The sequence below is a fragment of the Leptinotarsa decemlineata genome, unplaced genomic scaffold, assembly GCF_025532065.1.
Source record: "Leptinotarsa decemlineata unplaced genomic scaffold, Ldec_3_MD MMD2_tig00026354_RagTag_RagTag, whole genome shotgun sequence".
In the NCBI taxonomy this organism is placed as follows: Eukaryota; Metazoa; Arthropoda; class Insecta; order Coleoptera; family Chrysomelidae; genus Leptinotarsa; species Leptinotarsa decemlineata.
In genome coordinates, this window is record NW_027412702.1 from 15244017 (window position 1) to 15271833 (window position 27817).

At 35.4% G+C, this 27817-nt stretch overlaps 2 protein-coding genes and 1 non-coding gene across 4 annotated transcripts in view; 1 reads left to right on the forward strand and 2 right to left on the reverse strand.

Moving 5' to 3' along the window:
* Positions 1 to 1223, reverse strand: part of LOC111505564 (uncharacterized) — a 48532-nt gene extending 47309 nt beyond the window's left edge. Inside the window, exons 1-2 of one of the 2 annotated variants that reach the window (XM_074184419.1) lie at positions 974 to 1223; positions 728 to 902 (exon numbers count right to left, since the gene is read on the reverse strand). In XM_074184419.1, coding sequence (XP_074040520.1) covers positions 728 to 902; positions 974 to 1120 — 322 coding nt within the window. In that variant the 5' untranslated portion in view covers positions 1121 to 1223. The remainder of the gene's footprint in view (positions 1 to 727; positions 903 to 973) is intronic. The other variant, XM_074184418.1, reaches the window with a different exon arrangement.
* A 3300-nt stretch (positions 1224 to 4523) lies between these two features.
* Positions 4524 to 27347, reverse strand: LOC111505563 (uncharacterized). Its single transcript, XM_074184064.1, has 7 exons — positions 27173 to 27347; positions 24364 to 24513; positions 18405 to 19032; positions 15930 to 16154; positions 12683 to 13175; positions 7994 to 8797; positions 4524 to 6380 (listed from the first exon to the last, which is right to left on the reverse strand). The coding sequence occupies exons 1-7, from the start codon at positions 27292 to 27294 to the stop codon at positions 4585 to 4587; spliced, it is 4218 nt and encodes a 1405-aa protein (XP_074040165.1). The 5' UTR covers positions 27295 to 27347; the 3' UTR covers positions 4524 to 4584.
* Positions 7216 to 7289, forward strand: TRNAN-GUU (transfer RNA asparagine (anticodon GUU)). The gene has a single exon. It is a non-coding gene; the product is annotated as a tRNA-Asn (tRNA).
* Positions 27348 to 27817: the final 470 nt, after the last annotated feature.

Below are 27817 nucleotides of genomic sequence, written 5' to 3' on the forward strand. Positions count from 1 at the left end.
CTCTTAAAAATATTCCCAAATCAATTTAAATAAAGGGCTTACTTTTTACATTTTGTCATGAGATTTTTATATCTTCAGGTAAGTATATTTTGAAAGTTATTACCAGAAAAATAATGGGTAATAGTCATAATAGAAATGGAAGTAATTTTTCTGGGATCAAAAGAAGAATTGAAAACCAAAAAATTCTGATCTAAAAATGATCAACAAGTGTAATTAGCACTTAGATCTGTTTTTGACAGTTTTATTTAGGTAGCAATAATAAAGAAAATGTGGTGTGATACATTGTAATTTTGAAATTTTTTGTAACAAATCAAATTCTAATTTTTGTGCATCAAATAATATTAAAAAGGAACATTTTGAACAAATACTGCACTAGTAGGTAAATAACAGATTCCTAGAAGCCCAAATTATAAAAGATTATTATGATGAAAAAAATTAATGAATACCATGACAGTGAGACAAACTGGTGCCAAAACTGATAACATAAAATTTATAAGGACTACTGGAAAATTAAGAGATATATTTTGTTTTGAAATCCATGATAATTCAAGACTTCAAATCAAAATAGTTCGAGAGACCTCAATTGTTGATGATGAGGGAATCAACAAATTGAAAACTTTAACATTAAATTAAATATATAAATAGACCTTTCCTAGTATCACATATTTATTGACCAACAAAATAATGACTTATGAATGCAACTTGTACAGAAAAGAGAAAGCCTTACCCATAAACTCAGAATTTTGAAGTTCTTGTTTGATTTCGTTCACTTTGATATTTTTCGCATATTCCCTTAGTCCTATGTCTACTTTTTCTGCCTGTCGCTTGAAGATGAAGGCGTTTTTTAGTTGTTCCACACATATTTGGCAAATTAGCGTCGGTAAACCGTCTCCACATATCACCTGTTATAAAAAAAAACAAGTGGAAATTGATTTTGTAAATATTTTCCATGGAAGGCGTTATGAATATTTACCTGAACTGAAGCACAGGCCATTAGCATCTCGTCAATACGGGGACTTTGATGAGAATTTTCGTATCCCTCGAAAAGGGACCGCATGTGAGGTGTAACACATTTGCATGTCCTACAAATCTGGTTAAAGTTAAAATTTTCGATTTCCATACTGGGCACTCTGGAAATAATCTATATTATTTGAAAATCACTTCATTATTATTATCGCCACAACCCAAGCCAACTCAGTCGACAGCACTGGCGAAATTGACAACTGACATTTCGTAATTTTCCATATTGACATTCTTATGGGCGCCAAAAACAAATTGTTTGCTTTCAATGTATTCAACTGAATAAAATACGAAAATGTGTGTTTTGAATAATATATTTCTAAATTCAACATACAGAATAGTTTATAGGACGAATTTGCTTTATTTTTGATAGGAATTTAACAGGTTAACACAGTGGCGTTCAAAATATACTGAAAAATACTGTATTGGCAACACTGATGTAATGTAACTAATATAACCCGTACACGGCGTGTGATATTGAAAATTTCTACCTTAGTTAGTACGTCCAAACCACAGAATACTTTACAGGATGGATACTCAGCACGGAACAGAAACTATGAATTTTTTGAAATTCTCGAGGTGATTACTGTCAACCTAAAATTTCGTCGAGTGGTTAGTGAACTTGGATATGGTAAAATTAAGCCAATTAGGTTGGAATTGTTGAAATGTTGGCCTAATAATCTGTCGAGATGACATCATAATAATTACTTAACTACAATCAAATTTATTTTTGACATTAGAGAAGAAAGTAATAGGTACAATGATAAGTTTCAAATAATTTGAATTTGACGCTGACAATGATATTCAACACCTCAAACATGAACATTTGTGCATTAAATAATATATTTCCAAATTCAACATACTGTTGAAAATGACATTAAACACTTCGAACACAAATTATAAGTCACAGAAACTTGATCTCTCAATGAGTGACTCTTTTGTTGTGAGATATTCTGTGTCCAAACGTCCTATACTTAGGTTACGACCTGCGACTCTACTCTTTGTCAACGAATTTGTACTTATGAAATACGTTAGACTATTTTACTGTTACTTCAAAAGGATGCACATGATTGTTCATAAGTTTCACATTAAGACATACGCCCTGTGAAACATAAACTGAAATGATTTCGATTTGATCTTAAACAATTTGTTTTATTCATTTATTCACGGCATTGCCTATATCTACATTATAATTAACACATTCACACATCTGTACTGTACCGCCTATCAGCTAGATGTAGGGAAAATATAAAAAAAAGAATGGCAAAAATAAGCTAATCGATTATATGATCACAGTCTTGTTAAATGATTCCGAGAAAGTATTAAAAAGTTCTAAATCCACATTGTGAGTGTTTTCAAGCCTCAAATTCTACCTATAGACTCATTCTGGCCATAGTTGGTATGATGAAAGGGTACTTTGGAAATTTCTGTATTTCTTTTTCTCTTTGCGGTATCTTGAAAAATCACGGAATTTTTCTCCTTTCTTCCTTAATTTAATTGTCTCAGCTTCCATAAGTTAGCGCTATACAATCAGCTCTTTCCTTTGTGTAAAATACACTAAGGCAACTTTGTCCTAAGATTGCAGAAGTCTTGCTTCACACGATACTGTACTCCTTATTAATGCTTCTCAATTTCATAAATTGCTCGCACGTCTTCCGACGGTAGATATACACAACCGATTAGGTAAAACTATCACCACACAAATATGTATTGTTTGCTTGCACGTGTTATGCAGCGGGAGCTTCCCTCAGCGATGAGAACAGCTACACGTCCACCCACTTCGACTATTCTGAAACACAGGCTCGAAATACTGTCGTAAATAATACTCGAAAATAAAATAAATAACGACGGCCGCCACTGGTACCCATAAACCAATCGTGACGTAGCTAAGAGCGCGCGAATGTACGATGTTCGCTGCCGATGTAGATGGAGCGAGAATTATGTTATCGATTTCGATGGAATTTTGAAGAATATTCTTCCGTATTCGATTACGATATATGAATGATAGCCACGCATTTAGCGTCGAGAGGTTGGTGACACTAGCTGATTTATCTTCAGAAAATTGTAAGTAAAATATATAACCTTTGTACATAGACAATGATATAACCATTGTCTAAGTTAGACAATGGACAATGGTACAATGGTATAACTACCGTGTTTACTTGTATTCTATACCTTAGACAAGGAAATATACGGTGGTATAACCTAGATCCAATATAGACAACTGTGTTTTGCATTTTCGCCACCACGTCGCTGGCGTCTAATTTCAAAGTCTCAATATGCTCTGAAATGAACATTTTCACTAGCATTGCCATCTAGGAAGAGCATTTAGAGTCATACAGTTGCATATACAGTTTTCTATGAAACGAAGAAGGGTATTTAATGCATCGACAGTGACGCGGATATAGGGGGTAAACTACATAATTTTTATTATATTTTGAGATCTTGAAAGTGTTTTTTCATCTTCCCAATTCCATTCAGATTGTTTGAGATTTTACAAATATTTGATTTGTCAATTATTTTGATTAAATTTGAATTTGGAAAATATGGAAACAATTATAATAATTTTTCGTGAAATATGTAACAGAAAAAGAACTGGCAAAAAACGTATTTATTCTTGGTTAGAAGGAGCACAATAAACAGTTGTGATTATTTTTTGAATTCTTGGAATTGGACTTTTCAATTTCTTCAATATCATTCAGAATGATATTTTATGTTTTGTTTGTGTTTTTGTAAAAATCTGTTTTTAAAATTATATTTGTATTAGGGAAAACAATGCCAGAATTCATAATTATTGAAAACTATTGTGAACTTTTATATTTATAACATGAGAGAACTGGTAAAATGCTGTGTATTTTTCAAATTATTTCATGACTTGCTACTCCAGAGAATTTTTATCAACAAACAACAATTAGACAAGGGCAAATCCACTCATTAAATGTTCAAGTATGAATGATTGGAAATTTCTTATAGTTTTACAATCAAGTTGAATATTACTGGAGTTTTTTTCCAATCGTCCTTTTAACACCTCAACGTGTTTCGATCACCAAGTGATCATCTTCAAGAGGAAGCTGATCACTCAGTAATATTCATTACTACACCAAAGGTTCCAAACAGTGCATCACAAGTTACAATCAAGTTTTTTATATTTGCCTCCTTTCAGAGTTATATTTTGGATGAACTTGCATTAATAATAATGAGTAAAATTCTATTTATGAGAAACTAAAATGGATTTATGATGCACTGTTTGCAACCTTTGGTGTAGTAATGAATATTACTGGAGTTTTTTCCCAACATCAAATCGTTATTTTTAACACCTCGACACGTGTTTCGATCACCAAGTCATCATCTTCAAAGAGGAAGATTAAAACTGCTTGTCGAGGTGTTACACGTGTCGAGGTGTTAAAAATAACGATTTGGTGTTGGGAAAAAACTCCAGTAATATTTAAAATGGATTTATCAATGATGAATCACCTTCGATAAAATGAAAAATTAACTTTTTTTCAATCGTTCATTTCTTTATTAAAACTACAAAAGTATAAAAAGTACAAAATTAGGAAACCCTTATTTGTTTTTATTCTTATCAGATGCTAGTCCCTTGAAAAATTTTAGTATATTACTAACGATACCAACTTCTTTCTTGACCACAGGATTCTCGTTAATTTTCTCCAAAGCAGCAACTTCCTCTTTCAAAATCTCTTCGTCTTTTTTATTGTAATCATCAACGGTAGTACCAATATGTGCCAAATTGGTCTTCAATTGATTTTCCAGAGTCTTGAATTTGTAAGGTTTATTGATCAATGCTAAATTCTCGTACATCTCGTCATTGGCCGCTGCTGTTTTATCCAATAGGCTCCCGATTCTGGAACCCAAAGTTGGGGAAGTATTATCGACGTTGAAATTAGGTAATATTTTCTCCGCCTGTTGTTTTCCAGCAGTCCATATGTTTTTGAAAAAATATTCTGGAAAAGTCAAGTCCTTCTTCATTTCATCGTTTCTTATGTTTAATTTTGATCTAATATCGTCCAGCCTTTTATTCATGAAATCTTGGAGATAGTTTGGTTCTAAACTTGAATTTTTGATGATTACTGCTTTGGTGGTAGTCTCAGAAGGAGTAGTTTTTGTTGTTTCGCTAATATTGGAACCGTCATCCATATGTATTTCTTTCAAAAGATAGGTGTTGTTTTTCTGTTTGTTTTCGAAATTCCGTGAAGTCCGCACAGAAGGGTTATCTGAAATTGACAGACTATTAGGCAAAATTTTCGCAGATTTGACTTCCGGCGATCTCTTTAAAATGCCAGCATTATCTCTCTGAAGCTCCATCGAATCAAAACTATCGGTTATCTTGTTTCTAGATGGGAATTTTTCTTTTTCAACCGTATCTCGTTCATTTCGATGAGATGTGCTAACCCCTGGAGAACTTTCCAAAGCCGTCTCATCCTCGAATCCTCTCATTCTTGATTGCATTTCCTGTTGTCGAATCGATGATTCATCTTCGAGCATACCCTGTGGTAAAGCCATACCCACAGTCATGTCTTCATAATTGCCGTTACGGGGTTCATTACCGGCAGACTTTATTGGTTCCAATTTTTCCTTCAGTTCTGTTTCATTCTCCAATATTGTTTCAACGGCTTTTTCCAATACCGTGTGGTTTTTCGGACACGTAATATTATTGCAAGAGCAAAGCTTATCCAGATCAACTGAGAGATGCATAACCCCCTTGTTGTCCTTCACCATTTTCAAAGGCAGCTTGATTCCGTTGCCTAAAAAGTATACGTCTGAAGGTTTTTGATGGAAAGACGCATCTGTTGGGTTCTCTGCGGGTACGATGGCTCCCATGGAGTTTGAAAAAGCACTTGGGTCGTTTTCAAACTTGCCACGAGTGACCACGGCTGGGTTGGTATCACCGACCGTTTCAAATCCCATAAATTCATTTTGGTTCTGCTCATTCAAGACATTTACTGGGTTGGCAGATCCAACGTAGGGATCTCCAACCATTTGTTTCGTTTCTTGTTCAGAGTTCTTTCTTCGTGAAAAAGTACCAAAAAGTGAAGTGGTTGGTTGGATTCGTTCGAAACTATCATCCAGAGGTTGGCTTTTCAGAATGTTTGGCTCAACAATGAGCTTCACAGAGTCGTCTTCGATAGTGTTCACCCCCTGTTTCTCTATATCACTGATCACTTTGGGTGTGGTAACATCTACTTCAATTTGAGATGGTTTATTGGTTACTGTTATTTCTTGAAGACCATTACTGAGGTCTCTGACTTTCTCCAGAGCTGCCTCGGCATTTTCGAAGTTGTTCACTTCAGGCTTTCCGACGGGTTTACCCATTTCTTTGGTTACGGAGTTTGGTTGCCCGCCTGTGAAATGACATTCGATCAGTTCATTATAAGAAAACTGAACGTATAATATAAGGAACATGCTGACAATTCCCAACATATTGATATAAATGAAAATTATAGCAAAAACGAGTTATGATTGGAGCCTATTCGATTTTTCAAAAATTTGGAAAACAACGGATTTGTCCACAGCTGTATCAATGAATAGGTATTTATTAATTTTCACATCGGAACAAAATGAAACTAAGTTTTTATATTTCTTTTTATATAATATGATAGAACTGACCAATACTTGATGAAAATCATCTTCAAGTAACACTTCATTATTTGTAACGAAAATAATTTTCAGACTTTTAATTTGTGAGTACCTTCAACCATTTCATTCGGTTCATAGAAGTTATTCTGAAACCAACTATAAATTTTCCTTTCACACCAAAATTGTGTAATTTCTGTAATAATCAATTTCAGTTTGATCATCATAGCTCCGGTGAATAGGTATATCTCCGCATCTGCGGAAGCTGCACTGCTTATTGGTATGTAACATAAATTAGTAATTGCTGAAATTTGACAGTCTGACACTGATTTGATGAGTTTTTCAATAATTTATGATGATGCGGAAATAACAGAAACAGGGCAATAGTTATTCAAACATATCTTATTTTCTACAATTTATTCTGTCAAAAACCTACCTACCCATTTCAATTTAATAAGTTGGATAAATGTTAATAAAGAAAGGAATTGAGGATGATTATTTTTAATTCAGAAAATATAAAATTAAAAGAAAGATTGAATAATTCATTGAGTGTCAGTAAAAATAATACTTGATTTAAAATATTTGTTTTTCCTTAGTCATCAAGCCTCCGTGGCGCAATCGGCTAGCGCGTTCGGCTGTTAACCGAAAGGTTGGTGGTTCGAGCCCACCCGGGGGCGTCTTTTTTTAAATTTTTTGAGCGATATTGAATAGATAATCAGAAATATTGAAGTCACCAGAGATTTGAAAGAAATAGGAAAGTTAATCGGCTCCCAAGCAGTGAATTAATCTCGCTGTAAACTGGTTTCAATATCTGTCATGATGGCAGTTCATTTCAGAACTTATGGTTAGAGAAAAAGTTGCTAGCAACGAAATTACCCCAGGACCATTTAATAATGTAGGTTATGAATTTGTACACACTTCGGAGTGAGTCTCGAATACATTTTTTTTCGAAACTATGATATTTATTGTTTTTCTTCAGATTATGAAAACAAATATGAAACTGCTAATCACTTGGGAACGGCTAATCCGAATTTCAAAAATAACAAAGATTGAAATGGATAATTGAAATAAACATCGATCAAAGTATCAGAAGAGCCTCCTTTCCTTTTGAAAAAAAGTTGATAGTGCTCTCTCAGTGACGAATGGTGCAACACCATTGTTTCTCTTACCAAAATGTACTAAATTATCCTTTGCACCAATTTTGTTCCACATTGGATTCTTGTCCCATTAGGAAGTTGAACAGGAAATACTATTTATGTCCGTACTATATGGATAACTACCAATAACATTGGTAGTTATCCATATAGTACTAATGAATCGATGAATATTTGAATTATATCCTTATGGTCAACAAGTTCCATGAGATACTCTGAAAACTCACCAGAATTTTCTGTAGTCGCAACCATTCCTTCCAAAGGCTTCACAGAATCACTTAAACTACTGCGCGAGGTCTGCAAAGCTGACTTCAAATTAGCTTTCCTCATCTCTTGCCTCTCCTTCAGCTGTTGAATTAATTCGTTGGCTCTGGCACCAACATTGAACTTTATGGGAATTTCATCCTCCCTTGCCTGCGTCTCCAAAGCTCCTTCGGAGTTACTTGGGGTAGATCCTTCCGAAAAATTTTTGGAACCTTCAATTCCTGATCCAGTAAAGTTCATAGACTCGCCCAGCATTTCATTTTCAAACCCTGGATTTACCACCATCGTGCTCTCTCGGGACGAATTATTTGTTTCTGTGTTTTCAAGCTCACTTGATCGGTGCGTGGGCCAAACCCCTCGGTGGCCCTTTCTATGCCCTTGCATAATATGGCCTTGATGATGGTCTTGTCCATGCCCTGGATGATGGTCTTGTCCATGCCCTTGCCATGGATGATGCTTTTTGTCATGTCCAGGATAATGCCCTTTCTCATGTTCTTTATAAGGTCCTTGGTTGTGTGTGTTGATTTTTTTATGTGACCTCGCACCACTACTTTCGTTTTCTTCTAACTCTGATCCCAGTCGGGTATCAGTATTTTCAAGATGATTCATATCCTCAGATGGTCTTTGCAAATTTAGTGAACTTCTGGATTTGAGCCTTTCTATCATTTCGGTAGGATTTAGTGTTTTCATTCGTTCCAATAATGGCATTCTTTGTGTTCCAGATCCTGTAGTTGGATTCGTTAATCCTTTTTCTGCATTTTGTGAATCTAAAAAAAATAATTATCATTTCAGTGGTATGAGCTAACTCAAACATAAACCAATGAAAGAACATATGATATACAGCTCAGATAGGTCGATTTTTATTGGGAGGGGAAAGTTTTTTCCTCATTTACAGCGTCGTCACTTCAACCCCGGAGCAGAGGGTAGAACAACCCTTAGAATGTTAATAGAGAACTGGGGGCGAGTCACACATCGTTTGAAAGATCTTGGAATTCTCTAAACAACAGTGCACATTTTTTTTTATTTGGATGAACCATATTAAATTTAGAGTTGAAGTTATTTACTTTATTCTCATTTTGAGCATATGCTCAAAATGGGCACCTTCAGCTTCCATGCAATAATAGAGATTCTGCTGGAAACGTTCTCGAACATTGTGAAGCATTTCTGGAGTGATTTGGAGACATTCATTTGTGATTCGTTGCCGTAAAGTTTCGAGTGCTGCAGGAGGAGTACAGACAATTCTGCTTTTCAAATGACCCCACAGAAATAAATCTAACGGCGAAAGGTCTGGTGATCGTGGTGGCCATTTAATAGTGTACCGCCTCTCAATCCAGTGATCCGGAAAAGCCTGATCTAAATACTGCCGAACAGGCAGATTATAGTGCGGAGTAGCCCCATCTTGTTGAAATATTAATAGATCCTCCCGATAATTGTGGTCATTTTCAATAATATCAGTGAGAAGGGGATTGATAGTATCTTCCAGAAGCTCCAGATATATTTTTCCGGTTGAATTGCCTTCTAAAAACAATGGGCCAACAATACGGTCACCAAAAATTCCAGCCCATGCATTTAATTTTTGTGGACGTTGAGTATGCACTTCATGGAAAATGTGAGGATTTGAATCAGCCCAATAGCGAAAATTATGGCGATTAACTGTGCCATTTAGAAAAAAAGAACATTCTTCACTGAAGCAAATGTTGAAAAAAAAATGTGGATTTCCCACCGCTCGTTCACTAACCAACTCGCAAAATTGCAAGCGTCGATCGAAATCATCTTCATTCAGTTCTTGCGTTAATTTAATCTTGTGAGGATGCATTTTGTGGGTTTTTAAAATACGCCGAATACTAGTTCGTGACACCCCGAAAACAAATGCTAACTTTCTTGTGCTCAAAGTATGGTCAAGCTCAACATGGCCCAGGATTGCCACTTGTGTTGCCTCATTTGTTACCGGTGGTTCGATTTGCCGTTTTTTATTTGCTACAGATCCAGTTGCACGAAATTTTGCAATTAAATCGAAAACATACTGTCGCGACACATTCGTCCCATGTTGATAATTGAACAGTTCAGCGGCTCTCGCAGCACAACATCTATTTCCATAGTACAGTTCAATCAACTCAACCCTCTCTGCAGTTGTGCAAACCATTGTTTCTTTAGCAACACTTTACGGCACTCACTACTAGTAATAATGTAGATATCACTTTTAACATAAAAATGAGAAATAGAAACAGCATTTTTAACCATTTCTCAATTGAAATAGTCCTCTTATCAGAGAAGAACTGAAAAATTAACAAAAAAGTAGCGTAAGAAACAAATGAAAGAGTTCCAAATACATTCCAATTGAGCAGTGGCGTACAACAATTTGTTGCTATTAACAATATTAAAAAAGTTTATTATCGGAAAGAACCCTTTTAAATACGTCCAAATAAAAAAAAATGTACACCATTGTTTAGAGAAATCCAAGATCTTTCAAACGATGTACGACTCGCCCCCTATTCCCCATTAAAATTCCAAGGGTTATTCACACCACTGCTCCAGGGTTGAAGTGACGACGCTGTAAATAGGGAAAAAACTGTCCCCCTCCCAATAAAAATCGACCTGTATGAGCGTTTTTTCGGATTTGCAAGATTAGTACCCAAAACCTCCATGTCAAGTTTTCGATGGCCCACCCTGTATAACAAACATAAAAGTTGGTGAATATAACAGTTACATTTTTTTCATTGCTTTGAAATTTATGTTTTGTTCAATTTCTCGTGAATCATCAGATTATTAAATCTCGAAGGAAAGATTCGTTCAGGAAAATCATCGATTTCGTGTAGACACCACCTTGCACTGACGAGAGGTCAATAGCCCGAAACCGGTCTGCAAATGTGCCCGTTCCAATAATTGAGAATCGACAGAAGCATATGCAGGAACTACTTCTGTGAATAATCCTGCACTGATACCTGTCGGATATAATCCAACGCCCTTCGTGGTATTAGCCGGGGGAGTAGTTGTTTTCTGATAGGTGTCACTCCATGAAACTACTATGTAGATGAAGAGAGACCGGCCTGAACGAATCGTTCCTTTGACAATTTTAATATCATATTGAATTCTTATTGTTCCTAATATTGAGTAAGTACTACATTGCTTTTATATTTATATGTATTGTGTTTTCTGATATTTGTAAATGAGCGTTTTAAGAGTTTTATCTGATGTTATCTTTTCTAATGAAAAAACTGGTACCTGATTCTTTACCGCAATTTGAATAATTATTATTATTAACCCTTGAAATATTCAAATCTAAGAAGTTGGGCTTATTGTTTTGTTCGATTTCTACTGTGAATTTGATTTTGTTATGCAGACTATTGAAGTTCAAACATTGATTAATTTGTCTGCATGAAACATCAAAACCTACCAGTACGTCATCAACGTATCTAAACCAAAACACAATTTGTTTATGAAAAAAAGGGTTATTAAGGATAAGGGTATTTTCTAGTGTGTCCATGAAAATGTCTGCCAAAATGGGACTTAATGGTGAGCCTATAGGGAGACCTGAGTTTTTTAGGTAAAAATTATTATCATATTTGAAAAAATTGTTTCAGACATGTATTCAAGAGATTAGAACATTTGTTAGTTATATATGGGTTTGTATCACAGTGATCTAATATGTCTTTCGCAAGGGGAAGGCATTCGTCTGTTGGAATGTTAGGAAACACGTTTTTTACGTCGAATGATACTAATTTGATATTCAAATTATATAATTTTTCATTTAGGTCTGCTGAATTTAGAACTGTGTTGGAATGAGTAAATTTTATGAGGTCTTTGAATTTTGAATTTGAAAATTTTGACAACTTACTGGTTGGGACATCTATATATGATACTACTGGTCTGGCTGGATGTCCTTCTTTGTGGAGTGTTTTCATTTATTTATCTTGAAGTGATCATGAATTTCCACAAAATAAACAAGTCGTCAATTACATAAATCATTTCTTATAACTTTTATTCAACAGTTAGTATGTTTGTGATGGTTGAGTTTTGTAAACTTATTGTTACAGAGCAACGTTGCAAGAAAACAATTGTTTTTCTAAAAATGATTGATCTTGTTCGCCAATTAACCCAATAGATTTTATTTAAGAGGCATTTTGCTACACGGTAGCCTTCATCAGTTGGCCTGGCACCTCAAACTATTCTACAATGTCCTTCACGTCACATTAGGTAACGATAAAACTTATCAAATAAATAATTAATTCTGGTAAAACTGGTAGATTCTGATAAAAATTATCATATTTTTGTTACAATTATTACATTGTAGAATAGTTTGATGTACTAATCCAACTAATAAAGCGTCCTAAATCAAATTTATTGTAAATATTTTGTGACTATTATCATTCATAATTTTTGGAAATCAACTAATATATTACAACTCCATATTTCAAGAATGATTGTGATCGAATACTTCTAGGAACAAATTAAAGACCAGTTGTAATGACAACCGACGAGTTCTTTACGGAATTATCATAGTTGGCTAATGTTTAAGTCATCTATCATTGGCGAGCGGATTGTTAACGAAGCACAATACAACCTCAGTGACAGCAACATTAAATACTAAATTCAGAAACTGGGAAAACATTTCAACCGAGAAAGTCATTTCTAGATACCAAATCAACACTTACCCAGACGTTCTGATTCATCGATTGTTGATCCAATATTATCATCCTGGCTATTTGAACGATGATTATGTGGAAGAATCAGATGTCCTATGATTTTATGTCCTCTTTCACCGTCATGATGTTTTCGACCGAGAACGTTCATTCCATTATTGCTAGGTTCCATGTTAGTTGACCTTCCATTCTGAAGTACTCCGTCAACAAAGTTTCTTTGAGCTGGTAAGGCATTTTTTGTATTGATAATGTTAGCCTTGACGTTGTTGATGAATTCTCTCAATTTGTTTCCCGGCGCCTCTTTCTCGCTTTGGATAACTTTCATCGGTGCATTTTCTTCTATTGTCATGGACTTCAAAGAAGCCCCAACGTTATCATCGTCACTTGTTACTACGGTTCTCTGATCTGGGCTGGCTTCAAATGGTCGAGGTTTATTACCTGAAGGAAGAGACCCACTATCAGGTAAAGATCCTACTGAAGGTTGCTCCTCTCTTTCTGCAAGGTCCTGCAATCCAAGAAATACCATCAAAATGGAAGATTCATTTAAAATTGGACCGCGAACAAAAAAGTTTTCGTGAATTTTGTTCAAGAATATACAGTACTGAGTATTCAAATCCCTGAAACACGAAAAGATATACTTAGAAGAAATAAATAAGTCAAATGGTTTTCAGCGGAAAAATCCTAACCTCTGAGAAAAATTGAATGAAAATATGAAAAATATAAAAACACTTTCTATCCATCGAACTGAAATTAACTGAAGCTGATGAAACGCAATTATGTGAAATAATGTATAGAGTTTCATATTGAAACAAAAATTTCAAAAACTACACCTCACGATTTGATCTCCACAAACTTTATTTGAAAAATATATCACAACATGTTTCGCTAAGACATTAGCTTTTTCAAGTGATTTATAGTTAGTGATATATAATAAGTTTGTGGGGATCAAATCGTGAGTGATTTATAAATCACTTGAAAAAGCTAATGCTTCACATACTTTTTATATCGTTCAAAGGAATACCGATTACTTCAAAGAGGATTTTTTAAATTTCCTTTCAGTTATTTCAAATCAGAATTGAAATATCGCTGGCAGTAGGAATATATTGCCTGAACAGTATACCAGTCAAATAACATGAAATACATTGAATTTTTTTTCAAATGCCATTTTGTGACAAAAAATAATTGATATTTGTCAAAATTGTGTTGATTTTCGATTTTCTAAAATTGTCTTAAGTAAACTATGAATTTGTTGACTATGAAGGTGATTGACAATGTTTCATGATGAATTTCACTAGTTCGGACTTCCATTGTCTAATATATAAAACGATTTGAAATCCTTGAAACAACTAAAAAAGAAGAATTGATGAATAGCTGAATATAACAATTATATTAAGCAAAAATAACCTGAAATGAAATAATAGTGAAATAAAATACAAGTAAAATAGAACGATTGAACAAAAAAGAAAAGAAATAAAATTAAAAATAAAAAAGATAAGAGATTCCAGGCCACGTTAGTTCACAACGTTTCGGACTAACGATTGTATTTACGATTGTAAATACAATCGTCTTTGTAGATACTAACAATCGAAAAGTTGTGAACTAACGTGGCTTGGAATCTCTTATCTTTTTTATTTTTATTTCCATTTTTAGTTCTTTATTTTTTGTTCAATCGTTCTATTGTATTTTATTTCACTATTATTTCATTTCAGGTTATTTTTGCTTAATATAATTGTTATTTTCAGCTATTCATTTTTAATTCTTCTTTTTCAGTTGTTTCAGGAATTTCAAATCATTTTATATATTAGACAATGGAAGTCAGAACTAGTGATAAACTATGAATTGTTCAGAAGAAATTAATATATGTTATTGGTAAGGTGCTTAAAGTGGAAGGTGCTTATTAAAAGGTCCAAATAGTCTAACATTGGATATTCCGAAACTCACTAACTTGTTTTTATAGACAAGTTTCATTTAGATACACCATTTTCTCTGTACTGTAGAATACACAGAAAAAAAATTAATCAAAGTATTGAGAAATTCATTTGGAATTGAAAGATCCTGTTAATGCTAATTTTCATATATTTGGGAAATTTACTTTCCTCGGATGTTTCGTTTCCAATATAACAGTCCTTTTAGCTACACTAAATGAAAAAATATACAACATAATTCTAACATTCATAATTGAATCTAAAATATCAATATGAAACGTAGTAACTCGATTTATTTCGAAATTAATGTGGCAAAATAAACTCCGGTTTGATGCCGGGGGGGGGGGTAGTGAAAAAAATATTTTGGAAACTATACTGGATAGGTAGCATTATTTGGAATACGATGTAGAATTTGAATCTGCCAAGAAATATAGGCTGATTTAACGAAGGTCGAAACTATATCCGGTGTAACAAGAAATTCTATGATTTCAAACAAGTTTAATTGAATTGTTTCAGATTCACCCCGTATTCATTTTTTATGCGCTACTTGTATTAATAACAATTTGTAATTGAAAGCAAAATGTAAATGAATGAAATATTTCATTGATAAAGAAACCTAGTAATTACTGTATTAAATTCAACATCCATAGTCCCTATAATATATATATTCTCCATCCATATGAACTTTTAGATAACGTTCAAGTTACAAGAAAGTTATGAGAATCAACCAAATCCCAAGTTGGAAATATCATTTGAAGTTCCAGATGTATTGTAAGTTGAGGCAGCATAAAACTTTTGAGCAATAACTTGGAGATATTCACTCTTATATTTGTTGAACTTCCATATCTTAATTGCATTTTAGAGGTAGATTTCATAGAGTTAGAAGTTTCAGGAGCAGACTACGTGGATGTTCCCAAATAGAAATTAATATTCAATGAAACTATTCATAGCATTACAGTATAACAGTGGATGTTTTTATTCTTGGAATTTACATAAGAGAAACATGAGGGTAGAACTGGAAACTCTGGCATGAAATAAAACTAATGAAAACAGTTTTCAGACGCTAAAACTAGACGCGCATTTCGCTGACGGAATTAGCATATACAGGTGATTACTGAAACGTACTAGCCAAGATAGAGCCTTTTTTGACCTATAACTTAGGCATCAACTTGGTTGTGAGGAATTGGTCTCTGTGATTGAATCCTGATGATGCTAATTCTATCAGTAGTTATTACGATTAGTTCTGGTAAGTTAAAAGTATTTTCATCAGAAATAAAGGAATTCATCCCCCGGAACCAGTGCTTCTTATGAGACTGATGATGTTTGATACTCACTTGATCATTTCTAGCTTCCAAAAACTCCTGCTCACCTTCCTCATCTAGTATTCTCGAATCCGGAGGTCCTTCTATGATATCAGGATTTTGTCTTTGAGGGACGACGAGTGTCTCAAGTTCTATAGGATATCGCGGTAACATTTCAGAAGGCATGTTACTCCTAGAACCTACAATTTGCGAACTGCTAGATGTGCCGACTTCGGGAACTTTGTTGGATGGGTGCATCTGTGAAGAATTCAGGTCATAGAGGTAACTATTCGAGAAGTGAATCTATCAGATGAGCCTCTTTTTCCAGGTTTCCAGAAAGTCTGCTGTGCTTATTCAAACACGCATATTCAAGTTACCTACACTTTATATTTACATTTTTATTAACAAAACAGGAGCACGACTTCCATTATACAGGGTGTTAATTTGAAAATTCCCACCCTTAATGTTTTCCATTCAGTAAACAATTGAGGAATAAGAAAACTGGTCAATTTTATTATCAAGGAAGACACTTTCAAGGACTATTTGCAGCCCTCGTCGTTCAACCCCCTAGAAGGGGTGTAGGTTACCCTTAAAATTTCAAATGAGAAGAAGGGTTAAGAGGCACATCATTTTGGTTTGCGTCCAATTCTGCTTCCAATGGTACGCTGACTCATTATTCGATGAGCATATTCCGAAAAATGGCGTTCTAAACTTACACATGTACCTAGAATTTACCTGTTCTGAAATGCATTGTTGTATCGACTCTTTTTGATAAAAATGCTTAGAAGAGTAGGTGGCACCGTTCCAACCCTTGAATGACAGGAATAAATAAATTATACGCGTGGGATTTTTAATTAGTTGGTTATTGTCCTTTTACAAAATATAATTTAATATACGAGAAAGACATTTTAAAGATAAAATCTATGAATATTACTTGAGCTCTTTCCCAACACTAAACCGCTATTTTAACACCTCGACACATGTTCAAGTGTTTGATCTTCCTCTTGAAGATGATCACTTGGTGATCGAAACACGTGTTGAGGTGTTGAAATAACGGTTTGGTGTTGGGAAAAAACTCCAGTAATATTCATTACTACACCAAAGGTTCCAAACAGTGCATCACAAGTATAAAATCAATTTACGCTTATCTTATAAACTGTTTGAAATGTCGCCCATTTTGCTTTAAACAGTAATAAAGTCTGTTTTTGAACTCCCCTCTAACATTACGGAAAACTTCACCAGGATTTGACTGGCATGCTGCTGTAATTCGCCTTTTAGATTCTTCAATATCAGAAGGTTGTGTTTTATTAACAACGGATTTAAGATGCTCCAAAGAAAGGAATCTAAGGGTGTTAAATCCGGTGATCTCGGTGGTCATTCAACTACTTCACTTCTGCCCACTCATGTATGCGGAAATCTCTCGTTTAACCACTGTGGGACGGGAAGAAAATAATAAGGTGGAACACCAACCTGCTGGAAATGTAACAGATCCTCCTGCAAAAGTTCATTACCTTCTGCATCCATTTGAGTTTCTAGCTCATGAGTTACAAGAGGATCGATAGTCTCTCCTAGCATTTCGAGATACAGATTTCCAGTCAAATTTTTCTTTCAGAAATAATGGACCAATAATGGCATTTCCAAGACTACCAGCCTTAACATTAACAGAGTTTAAATATACCAAGCTGTTCACGATTTTCTTTTTTTATATTAAATTTTGTAAGTCCGGCAATAACGCCAACGACACTATGTTGGTACGTAGTGATGCTAGGGCGACGAGACAGAATTAATTTGAATATCGAGTGTAATACAGTGTAGTTTAGTTATACATTCGTTTTATTCAATCGAAATTCTCAATTAAATCAGCTCAGATTATACAGTCCACTCTATTGAGGAGTACAACACAAGTACAGAAACCTTCATGGTCCTTCGAGCCGGATACAAGCCATGATATTCGTCTAAGATACCACTTTCAATTTTTCAAACAATGGAGAATCCTTGCAGATTTGATTCGAAATTACAATATGATGAGAATTATTTTGTCTCTCATGATTTATTTGAGGCGATTTTTCAGAAAGAACTATGGAAATATCAGGAATAGAAAGCTACTACCTAGTCCTTTTCGTTGGTGAATTGTTGGAAATAATAGTCAATTCATTCAACAAATGCTGTTCTTGTTTCAATATTATTCATAGTGATAAATGTTTGTTGAAGGTGGAAATCAAATTATAATCTGTGCCATTGAAAGTTGAGAGACGTTCCAAAATAATAACTTCAAAACTGTGAATACGTGAAAAACTCTCTTGAACCAAAATACATGAAATTTACGTTGAATGAGCACCAACTATTCTATTCTGGTTTCTTGAACAGTATTTTCAGAATGTAAAATCTGTTGAAAGAAATGAATAGCATATTTCTATATCTTACAGTAGAAACGCGTGAATAGAATGAGAAATAATATTCTTTAGAACGAGAAACGTATCAAATAAATGAAGTTGTTGTGAGACCTACCTTAGACAAAATTCCCCGGATGATTTTATCAAGCTCGTCGCCCCCTTCCGTCACAAACTTCTCTCCATGCTCTCGGAACTTCTCCTGGATTGCTAATTTTAGTTCCTCCTTCACCGCCTCAGCCATCTTCTCCGCTTCGGGATCTATCACGTTATGGAAACCTCTGGAGATGATTGGAGGATGGTTGGAGTGGGTCGTGACCCAAATAACGACGGTGTCGACATCTTCGGAATTCGAAACCCCCAGCAGCCTCATGAACAACTCCTTGATGGCTCCCGACCTCAGAGTGGTTATGGTGTAGACGTTCTTTCGTTTTTCGTCGTCGTCGAAGTTGGATCTGAGCGATATAGTCGGTTGAACTGGAAGTGTAGTCTCTTGTGGCTCTCCGACCACATTGTTAGCGTCCACTTCATTCATTTCAGATCCATTGAGAATTACCACTTTGGAACACCATTTTTCGCAAAGGGGACAATTGGAAAGTGCATTGCATCTGTTTCGTTCCTGACAAGTTGCGCATGCTTTCAAATAAAATTTGTTTTTGTTTTGCAGATCACTTCTTTCAACGGGTTGAGGGACTTTTGCTCCAACGATTTCCTCTCTTGGTTGCAGAAATGCACCAACTCTATTACTGGAATCAAAAAGGGTTTCTGAACAAGTATTATGAAGGGAAAATATTTCATTTTTTGTTTGTTGATTTGTGTGATGGACAAACACGAAAATTACAAAACGGTCTTCAACATTTCTTTCTGTGAAAATATGTTTTTCAGTTAACCAGCTTTCGCCAACCTGCGAACGACAACTCTTAAAAGTCGAAACTTGTGCGAACTAAGGATTAACGAGATCTTACCTTTTAACGTGTTATTCCTAACACATGTATAAAGTTATTGAAAAGAGTATATTTTCGGAAGAGTCCATTTTTGGGAAACAAAGGTTTTGGCTTTCTACTTATCCATTTCCATACACCGAATGTGGGAATCTTCCAAAGGAAGGACGCAGTCAATTTAAAAAAAAATCAACTCTATACGTAGATCATGTAAATAAGTAACTTTCAGACATCGGATGTACACCAATGAGGACAACAGTGTTCCATGTAAGTGAAATTTTACCGCTTTCATTTACTATATTGTGTAGCAAACCTGTGAATGATATTTGGCTCAACTCCACAACGAATGTTTGGAATACAAACTGAATAGAGAAAAATTGTTTTTGTATAATTTAGTGTTCATATAAAAGTGTTTGTTTCGAAATTATTTTTTTTACCAGGCCACCGTCTGAAAGTTACTTCTTTGCATGATCTACACATCTTCGTATAGAGTTACCTTTTTTGAAATTTATTGCTTCCTTCCTTTCTTTGAAAGATTCACACATTTTTTGTATAAAGAAGGCCGAAACCTTTCTTTCCTATGAAGCTGTATTATCAGCAAGTAACATGGGTCGTATCTTATTTAAAAAAAATTGGACTCCCATAAGAAAATTGTATTGATAATACTGAAGTTAACAAACATTAGGAGGGTCCTGTGAAAAACGATGACTCTGAGAAAAACTGAATTTTAGGTTTCCAGTCTACAGAAGTCTTTCTGGTCTTGTTTAATTCGTTTCAGGAATCGGACAAGAACAAACTGATAAGAACAATCACAGAAAGCAATGAATGGGAGGTTGAACCTTCAAAGGCGCTCAAGAGTCTAATCATTCTTCAGCTATGCAACGTATTTTCATACATGATTTTTAGTGGTACCCAATGATTTCTCTTGAGTCATAAGGCATGTTGTTTCTTTATATTACAAGCCAATAGATATCACTGAAAACCCAATTTCGATTGGAAGAACAACTCAGTAGTACTTGTGCTAACTGAGTTGAACTTCGCCTTTTGTTATATCAGCAACTAGCTCTATAATTTATCTAAATATTTGTATGTAACTACAGTTGGGAAACAATAAAGACGATTATTATTATTTTTTTTATTTTTTCACCGTAGTTGGCACTGGTCAGGCCCTATCCTCCGAAGCTCTGATACATTCGGGAGAGCGCGCCAGCATAATCAACCAACGACCAGTCCCCACAACGTGGAGTGATCATTGATCATTGGGTCCAAGAATCATGTGCCCTGAGCAAGCGCAGTGAGCTAAGAATGACATTCTTCTGTATATGTCCGGCTAAGATTTCTGCCTTAGTGCGACAAGCCGGTGTGATTTTAAGACTCGAGAGTAGAGAAGACATCATTCTGGATAGAGTATGCGGAGTTCGAAAAGAAAATCTCGATATTTTATTCGTTTTTCCTCCTCTTTTTTGGAAATATTTGTCTAACCAGGAGCTGAAAACTCCTGGTGGTAAAAGCACTGCATCAGGCTTATTACCTTGTATGAGCCTGAGGGAACGAATAGTTCCAATAAATTCGGCACTTCTCGTTTAACACAACGGATTCAATATCCCCCGGAACGTAGGGCAACACCGGTATCTCGTCAATACCGTAAGAGTGCCGTAGATGGTAATATAGCACTTATAGGGCCGCGTTATGTCGTTGGATATAGGCCGAGACCCCAAATGCTGGACATGCTGATAGCAAGTGCATTAGGATCTCGGGCGCCTCGTGGCAGGCCCTGCACCTTGTGTCAAGAACCTCTATACCCATCACGCAATTGCGGTGGACTAAGATTTTGAAGACACCATCCTAACAAGCCATGATGAACCCCTCAGTTTCCGACTTCAGCCCACTCGACCTGAGAAAAGCGAAAGTCAGGCGCTTTGATAAGCCAACGTCTCCAATGTTATTGAAGAAGATCCCATGCATTGGCTAATCCTTGTGTTTCCGCAGAAGTGAGGTGATCTCTGCGGCTTTCACCTGAACTTTTTGCTGAACGGGTTCCAACTCGGTGACAGAGTTGTGGTCACCTCGTATAGTATCAAAAACTATACCGAGTTCATCAGCTGCTAGGGCAGCTGCCTTCAATTCCTGCTCTCTCATGGTCACGGACCATGCAGAGAAGGGGATCCGAACTCCTGACGACTTTACAGGCTGTATCCAGTACCATTCTGTCATGTAGACACTCCAAACTCAAAAGTCCACGGCCTTCCTGTTGTCGGGGAAAGTATAACTGTTGAACGGACGATTTCGGATGCAAACTCCTATAGAGATGCATCATTTTTCGGGTCTTTACGTCTAGTTGATACAGCTCCTCCCGAGTCAACTCTACTACCCAAAACGAGTAGAGTAAGATTGGAACGGCAAGCATATTTGTTGCAGCAACTTTGTTTTCCCCGACAGTTCCGATGACCAGATCTGTCGAAGTTTGTGCTGATACTCGCCGGGGAGAGAGTTCTTCACTGCTGTTACCTCTTGTGAGTGGCTTTGTTCCACCCCGAGGTAAGTATACGTCTCTCCGGCATCCAAATGGTGTAGGATGCTTCCATCTACGAGCTGCATATCATCTCCGAAGTTCCCGCATCGTTCTTTTTTGAGATGGACCATTGCACATTTGTCTATCCCGAATTTCATACCAAAAGCATACGTGTATTCCTCTCAAGGAATGATGGAGATCTTTCTCTCCAGAGGGGTAAAGTTTAGGATCATTCATATAAAATAAATGGGTGACCTTGTGCCTCCGGTTTTCGGGGGTGCTACAGTTATACCCTCGAGTATTTCTGAGGGCAACGGATAATGACAATAGTGAGATGCAGAAGAGAAGGGGACTGAGGGAATCACCCTGAAATACACCCCTTCTGAAAGTGACCCACCCTGTTTGGACTCTTGCTTGACCAGATGTTATGGTGAAACGAGAACAACTGATACCAAAAGTGGTATCAGTTGTTCAATGCATCTCACTATTTGGTCGGGTACCGCAAGGCATCTGAGCAAATGCAAGATGAGCTCATGCGATATTGTATTAAATGCCTTACGGTAATCTATCCAGGTCATGTATCGAGTCCTGCGTTACACATCTATCGATGAGTAGGTTCTCTTTACATCCAGCGACTCCTCTCTTCGACCCTCTCTGCTCATATATCCGTTCGAACACTCGGTCAATAGCGGTGAGTATTCGTGTGTATAAGATGCTTGTACACAACTTATAACACGAATTAAAGCATGTTATTGGTCTGTACTTCTTAGGAATCGATAAAGCTCCGCTTTTGGGGATGAGAACGGTCTGCCCCTCTACAAACCAATCCGAAATCGGCTGCTCTCCATCCAGACATGATTTGAAAACTCTGGCCAGATGGCGTTCTTGGAAATAGAAAATATGGAACCTACCATTTATGTATTCATAAACTACCTCATCTGTCGTCCAGAATTATTTTCTCAATAGAATTTTCATGGACTATGCTTCTATTCAAAGAAATAATCAATAATTCAACTGAATTTTCAATGCCTTTCTTCTTCAACTTATTCAATCAATAGTGTCGTAAAATAAATTTGAATGAGGTATAATCTTTCTGGAAGCTCTGATTCAACTGCTAGTTACTTTTTTCACTATAAAAGTTTACTGTAACACATTCAATGCGGCTCTTCAGATTGATTGGATATCAATTTTGGTAAAATAAACGCGTTAGTTGCCTTATATACATTATAAGTACCTTCTAAATCATACAATTGGAATCAATATCTGAGAAATAATCCCAAAATTAAAAATTTTGCAAGAGAAAATGCATTCAAGCGGCCTGACAAATCGATGTAACAAGCGTGATGAAGAAAAGTTGCAACTACATTTTTACGTAGTGAAAAATTTTGAAAGTAAAGGTTGAATTTTCGTTTTGTGTTGTTTTTAAGTAAACATGGTACTTACCTACTTATCAAAACAGTTGAACATTTTTTTGTTTGAGAGAATTTGTCAGTCAATTTCATTTAAATATTTGATGTGGTACCCGGCTTCGGTCAGGAAGTTGATATGAGATTATGTGGTAGTTGGAAAAAGGATACACTCATGACAGGTAGGCGGATATTGCTTTATTACCCCCCAATGGGTGGCCTGATCCACACAAGAAAACTTTCAAAGGTCCACGATGTTTCAGAATATTTAACAGAATTCAAGACTGTTCTGGAATGTTTCACGATGACGTGGTACGTTCCCGAATATTCCAGAGTATTCCTCAACATTCCAGATTGTTCTAGAACTTTCAGATAAAAACAGAAAATATTTTCATGGGTGACGATATATAGCTACCTCACCTCAGGTATATAACTCCCTTGATAGTTTCGCAATGATCTGGAATGATTCGGGATTTTCCCTGATGTCATACAATGGAAAAAAAAATGTTAGCAAATATGTTTGCTGCAGTACGAAGCCGGTCGCTAGTGGAATATAAAATATCATTTATTTACAGTATAATTAATAAAGTGCTGACTACGCTTATTTGAAATTTTTGAGATTGGACCAAAATTATTAAATTTGATCATTCTTTAGTGAATTAAAAAAAAATTAACGAAGAGTTAGGTTCTTTCAAACAGGTGCCATGGCGGTTAATTTTCAATACTTTATCCACTTATTTCAGATGTGTAATTTTATTGTATTGATGAAAACCTGATTTTGATATGACTGATAGTATGCACGAAAGTTTCATTACGTTGGTAAATTATCCTCTGAAAAAAGTAACGCCGGCCACCACTGGTCTTCGTCAGACGACTGTGACTTGCCCAAGGTCGCGCTCAACACTACTTGCGTTTCTCAGTCTAGGTGTCGCGTCTCTTCCAGAAGATTCCTATCAGCTTCCAGATACTTCCATTACGACATATAAACACTACCAACGGGCAAATGAGGCAAGTCTAGTTGAAAGTGAGGTACGAAATGCGCTGACAAGGCGAAAGACATTCGAGTATACGTCTGAAGTTCAGTTAAGTTTTTTTTGTTATATTGGCAGTGTGTAGTGGTGAAATAAAGTTGAGTTAAATTTGTACAGTGTAGGCAATCATTATCGAACCCTCGGGAAAAACGTAATAGTATATTAATTACCCATAAAATCAACATACCTGGAAGGACATCGCTTATGTTTGACACTACCCGTATTACTATAATCTGTGGGATGATGGATGTTTGTGTCGTACAAAAGAGGAGAATTTCCGGATGACTCCATATTGTTGGTACTTTGCTCTAATTCCAAGCCACATTCTGAGTCATCCCTGTTGCAAAAAATTAAATAAAAATGAAAATTATAGAAAGTATTGGTACAAAAAATAGATAAAAAATCTTCATACTGAATGCTAGTTCTATATTTTCCAGTTATTAATGCATAGACATGATTATTGTTATTCTCAGAATATTTATATGGATTTGACATATACAGACAGGCACCAAAAAGTTCGAAGTGATCATACTCTGGTAGGCCTAAAAAACCTGTTAATGAAGGTTTGTGCCTGATGCTTAAATTAGATGGAAATCAAAATGTAATACAGGTGATTATCATAACGAGATGAATCCTGATAATTATAAGGAATTGGTGTTCGAACAGTTGATTCCAAATATGCCGTTAAGAAGCATTGTGGTGATTGATAATGCACTATATCATATTAAATAAGACAAAATGCCAATAACATCGACGAAAATAGCCAATATGCAATCATGTTTATTAGGAAGGAATATTCCATCTGGAGAAAACATGATAAAACCTTAATTATATGCCCTCATAAACAATTATGTGCCGAAATTCAAGCGTTATGAACTATAACAGCTCTTTCTAACAAGAAATCACAACATTGTACGATTACCGCCGTATTATCCGGATTTAATACTAAATAACGTTTAACGTTCATTTCTTTAGATTTGCTTACTGTCAGTCTTCAAGCATAGCCCACTGACTAATAAGGAAGTTTTTCTTCCTTATTCAGAGGAATCGGGCAAATTTCGGATATGCAGTTGATTAGTACCTCGTTTACTAGATGGAGTGACATTTTCTTGTTCGCTCCAACTCAGGAAGAGGAATGAAATACTCTGAAAGAATTCCGATTTTCAATTATGGAATATCATTGACTTTAGGTCGATGATGGCCACTATCTTGCACTGATGAGTGGCTAATGAGCCCGAAACCGGTCTGCAAGTGTACCCGTCCTAAAATTGAAGGTTGACTCTTTCAGCTATATTGCCAATTGCATATGCAGGAAATTTTTTGTGAAGATTCCTGCACTGACGCCTGTCGGATATAATCCAACGCTCTTCGTGATATTAGCCATGGGAGTAGTTGTTTTCTGATAGGTGTCAGTCCATTCAACCTACTGTGTAGGTATATTCGAGACTGGCTTGAACGTTTAAAGTTCATTTCTTTAGATTTGTTTACTGCCAGTCTTCAAGCATAGCTCACTGACTAATAAGAATGACTTGGTTTGGGTTGGACTGAAATATTTTTCCAACAGTTTTATTCCGAGCAACAGTAATAGACATCATCGTGAATGATCTGATTATTTATTTATGTGATGAGGATAGCAACACTGCATCGAATGGAGATGACTTTTCAGAGGATGAACATGGTAACCTATCCGGAATCAATCGAAAAACTTATCAACAGTTGGCGAAAATTCATAATACAATCTTTAAGCAATCAATTTTCGAAAATAGTATATGAATTGTATCAATATATATGGTATGTTATTATCAATATTGGCAGCAATGTTTTGTAGATTATGTACCCGTTTTGTTTCATAATCATTTTTAGTTACTCTGCATTTAATTATCTAATGAGAGTGTACGTATCTATTATTTGCAATTATATTTCACTCTTTATCTTTTAATTATTTTCCACTTGCACAAAAGGAAGAATTGGGGTTCGTTCCAAAGTTTTTTTTGTGTAATTCAATGTTCATTTGAACGTAGTTGTTTCGGGAGGGCTTTCTTTTAAGTTCATACCAGAAAATAACTCCAATGCATGATCTACACCTCTTTGCAAAGAGTTTATGTTTTACTTTGGAAGTTTCCTACAATTTTTTAATAAAGGTGGAGGAGTGGATGCTAAAAATCTTTTTTTTTCCATTTCTATACTGAAATAAATATCATCAAAAAAGTAATATTATCCATTTGGAATCATATTTTGAATCCGCACTAATGGATTTGTTGTAACATTTACAGAATTGTACTTCTTGCTTACAGTCCAAGCTAATGCATTTTTTGTGCTGATGAAATTGTAGGTGAACAATTTTTTACTGGACCTTTATTTTATCACGAAGAATAATCGATGAACGCTCTCAGTGGAAGTCAATGCTGTTTTTTGTGTGAAAATACTCTGCTCACACATTGACATGGATTTCTATGAAATTTTTAGTCTGACAATAAACCGGTAAAAGTAACATTTATAGTTTTGATAATTTCGGTAACAATTTTTTGTGAACTTTTGAACTTCAAAAAACACACTTCAAATTGAGACATTCACTTAAAAGTTCACAAAACCGCGACACTTGTTTCGCTATACAATGGCATCTTCAGGCGTCACAGTACTATTGTATAGCAGAACACGTGTCACTGTTTTGTAAACTATCAAGTGGATGCCTTACAATGAAGTGTGTATTTTGAATACGAAATAATGGATTTTCTTCAAGTATCGGTCAGTTGTACCATATTTTTGAACTCTTGACTTCAAAACTTGCTAGGATGAAGATCTAGTAAAACTGTAACAGAAAATAATTTCATGCTTATCATTCCACATTTTCATATAAACCCTACTGTACTTGGTTTATACTGTGATTGACATTTTTTTAAAAATTTCTTCATCAACAAATTTGACCATAACTCAGTCTGCTACATTGAACGTCACACAAAATAACTACTCTACATTTCATTTCTATTTTCACTTACTTCTCTTCTTCAACTCCAGCAGATTCACTTCTCTCGTTTGTTTTCCCGAAATTTCCCAAAACTCCACAATACGTTTCGCACACAATAAGCACCAAAACCAGCAGAACATAGGAAGTCTTCATCTTACCGATGTTACTTCATTTGCATCTCAAGGAAAACTAATTTCTATTACCTGGCGAATAGTGTCAGAAAAAAGCAGTCTTGCAATTTGGTCAGTCGACTGTTTTCATAAATGTTTTAATGGGTCAGTAGTTTGTTAAGTCAGCATTTGATGAAATGTTAAACATTCTAATTGTTGTTGTTTGTTGGGTTCACAGTTGATTGATTTCGAAATTGATTCGATTGAAGGATTATTGATTCTTCGATATTAAAAGTAGATTACATCAAGAGCTTCTAAAAACGTTTGGGACAAATTATTTATAATTCCGGAGTTATTATTGATGACTTAAGAATTCAAAGAGAGAAAGCACTGAATTTTTGAATTAACATTTTCCATGACTCTTTATTAGGTGAAGAGGAACAATGAAATAGCCTCTACGGTAACGAGATTTGTTGTCAATGATTTTTCCAGAAAGTAAAGTCTGAAAGTATCTGATCAAATTCAAATTGAATATAATTTTTTTACAAATTTATTGAAGAATTTCA

Bases quoted from the DNA above. Each gene is read 5' to 3' on its own strand.
- LOC111505563 (XM_074184064.1), bottom strand. From the start codon at position 27,294: ATGAAGACTTCCTATGTTCTGCTGGTTTTGGTGCTTATTGTGTGCGAA. The intron at 19,033-24,363 runs GTATGTTGATTT...TTTTGATTCCAG, and splicing joins CATAAGCGATGTCCTTCCAG to TAATAGAGTTGGTGCATTTC. The intron at 16,155-18,404 runs GTAGGTCTCACA...AATTCTTCACAG, and splicing joins TCCGGGGAATTTTGTCTAAG to ATGCACCCATCCAACAAAGT.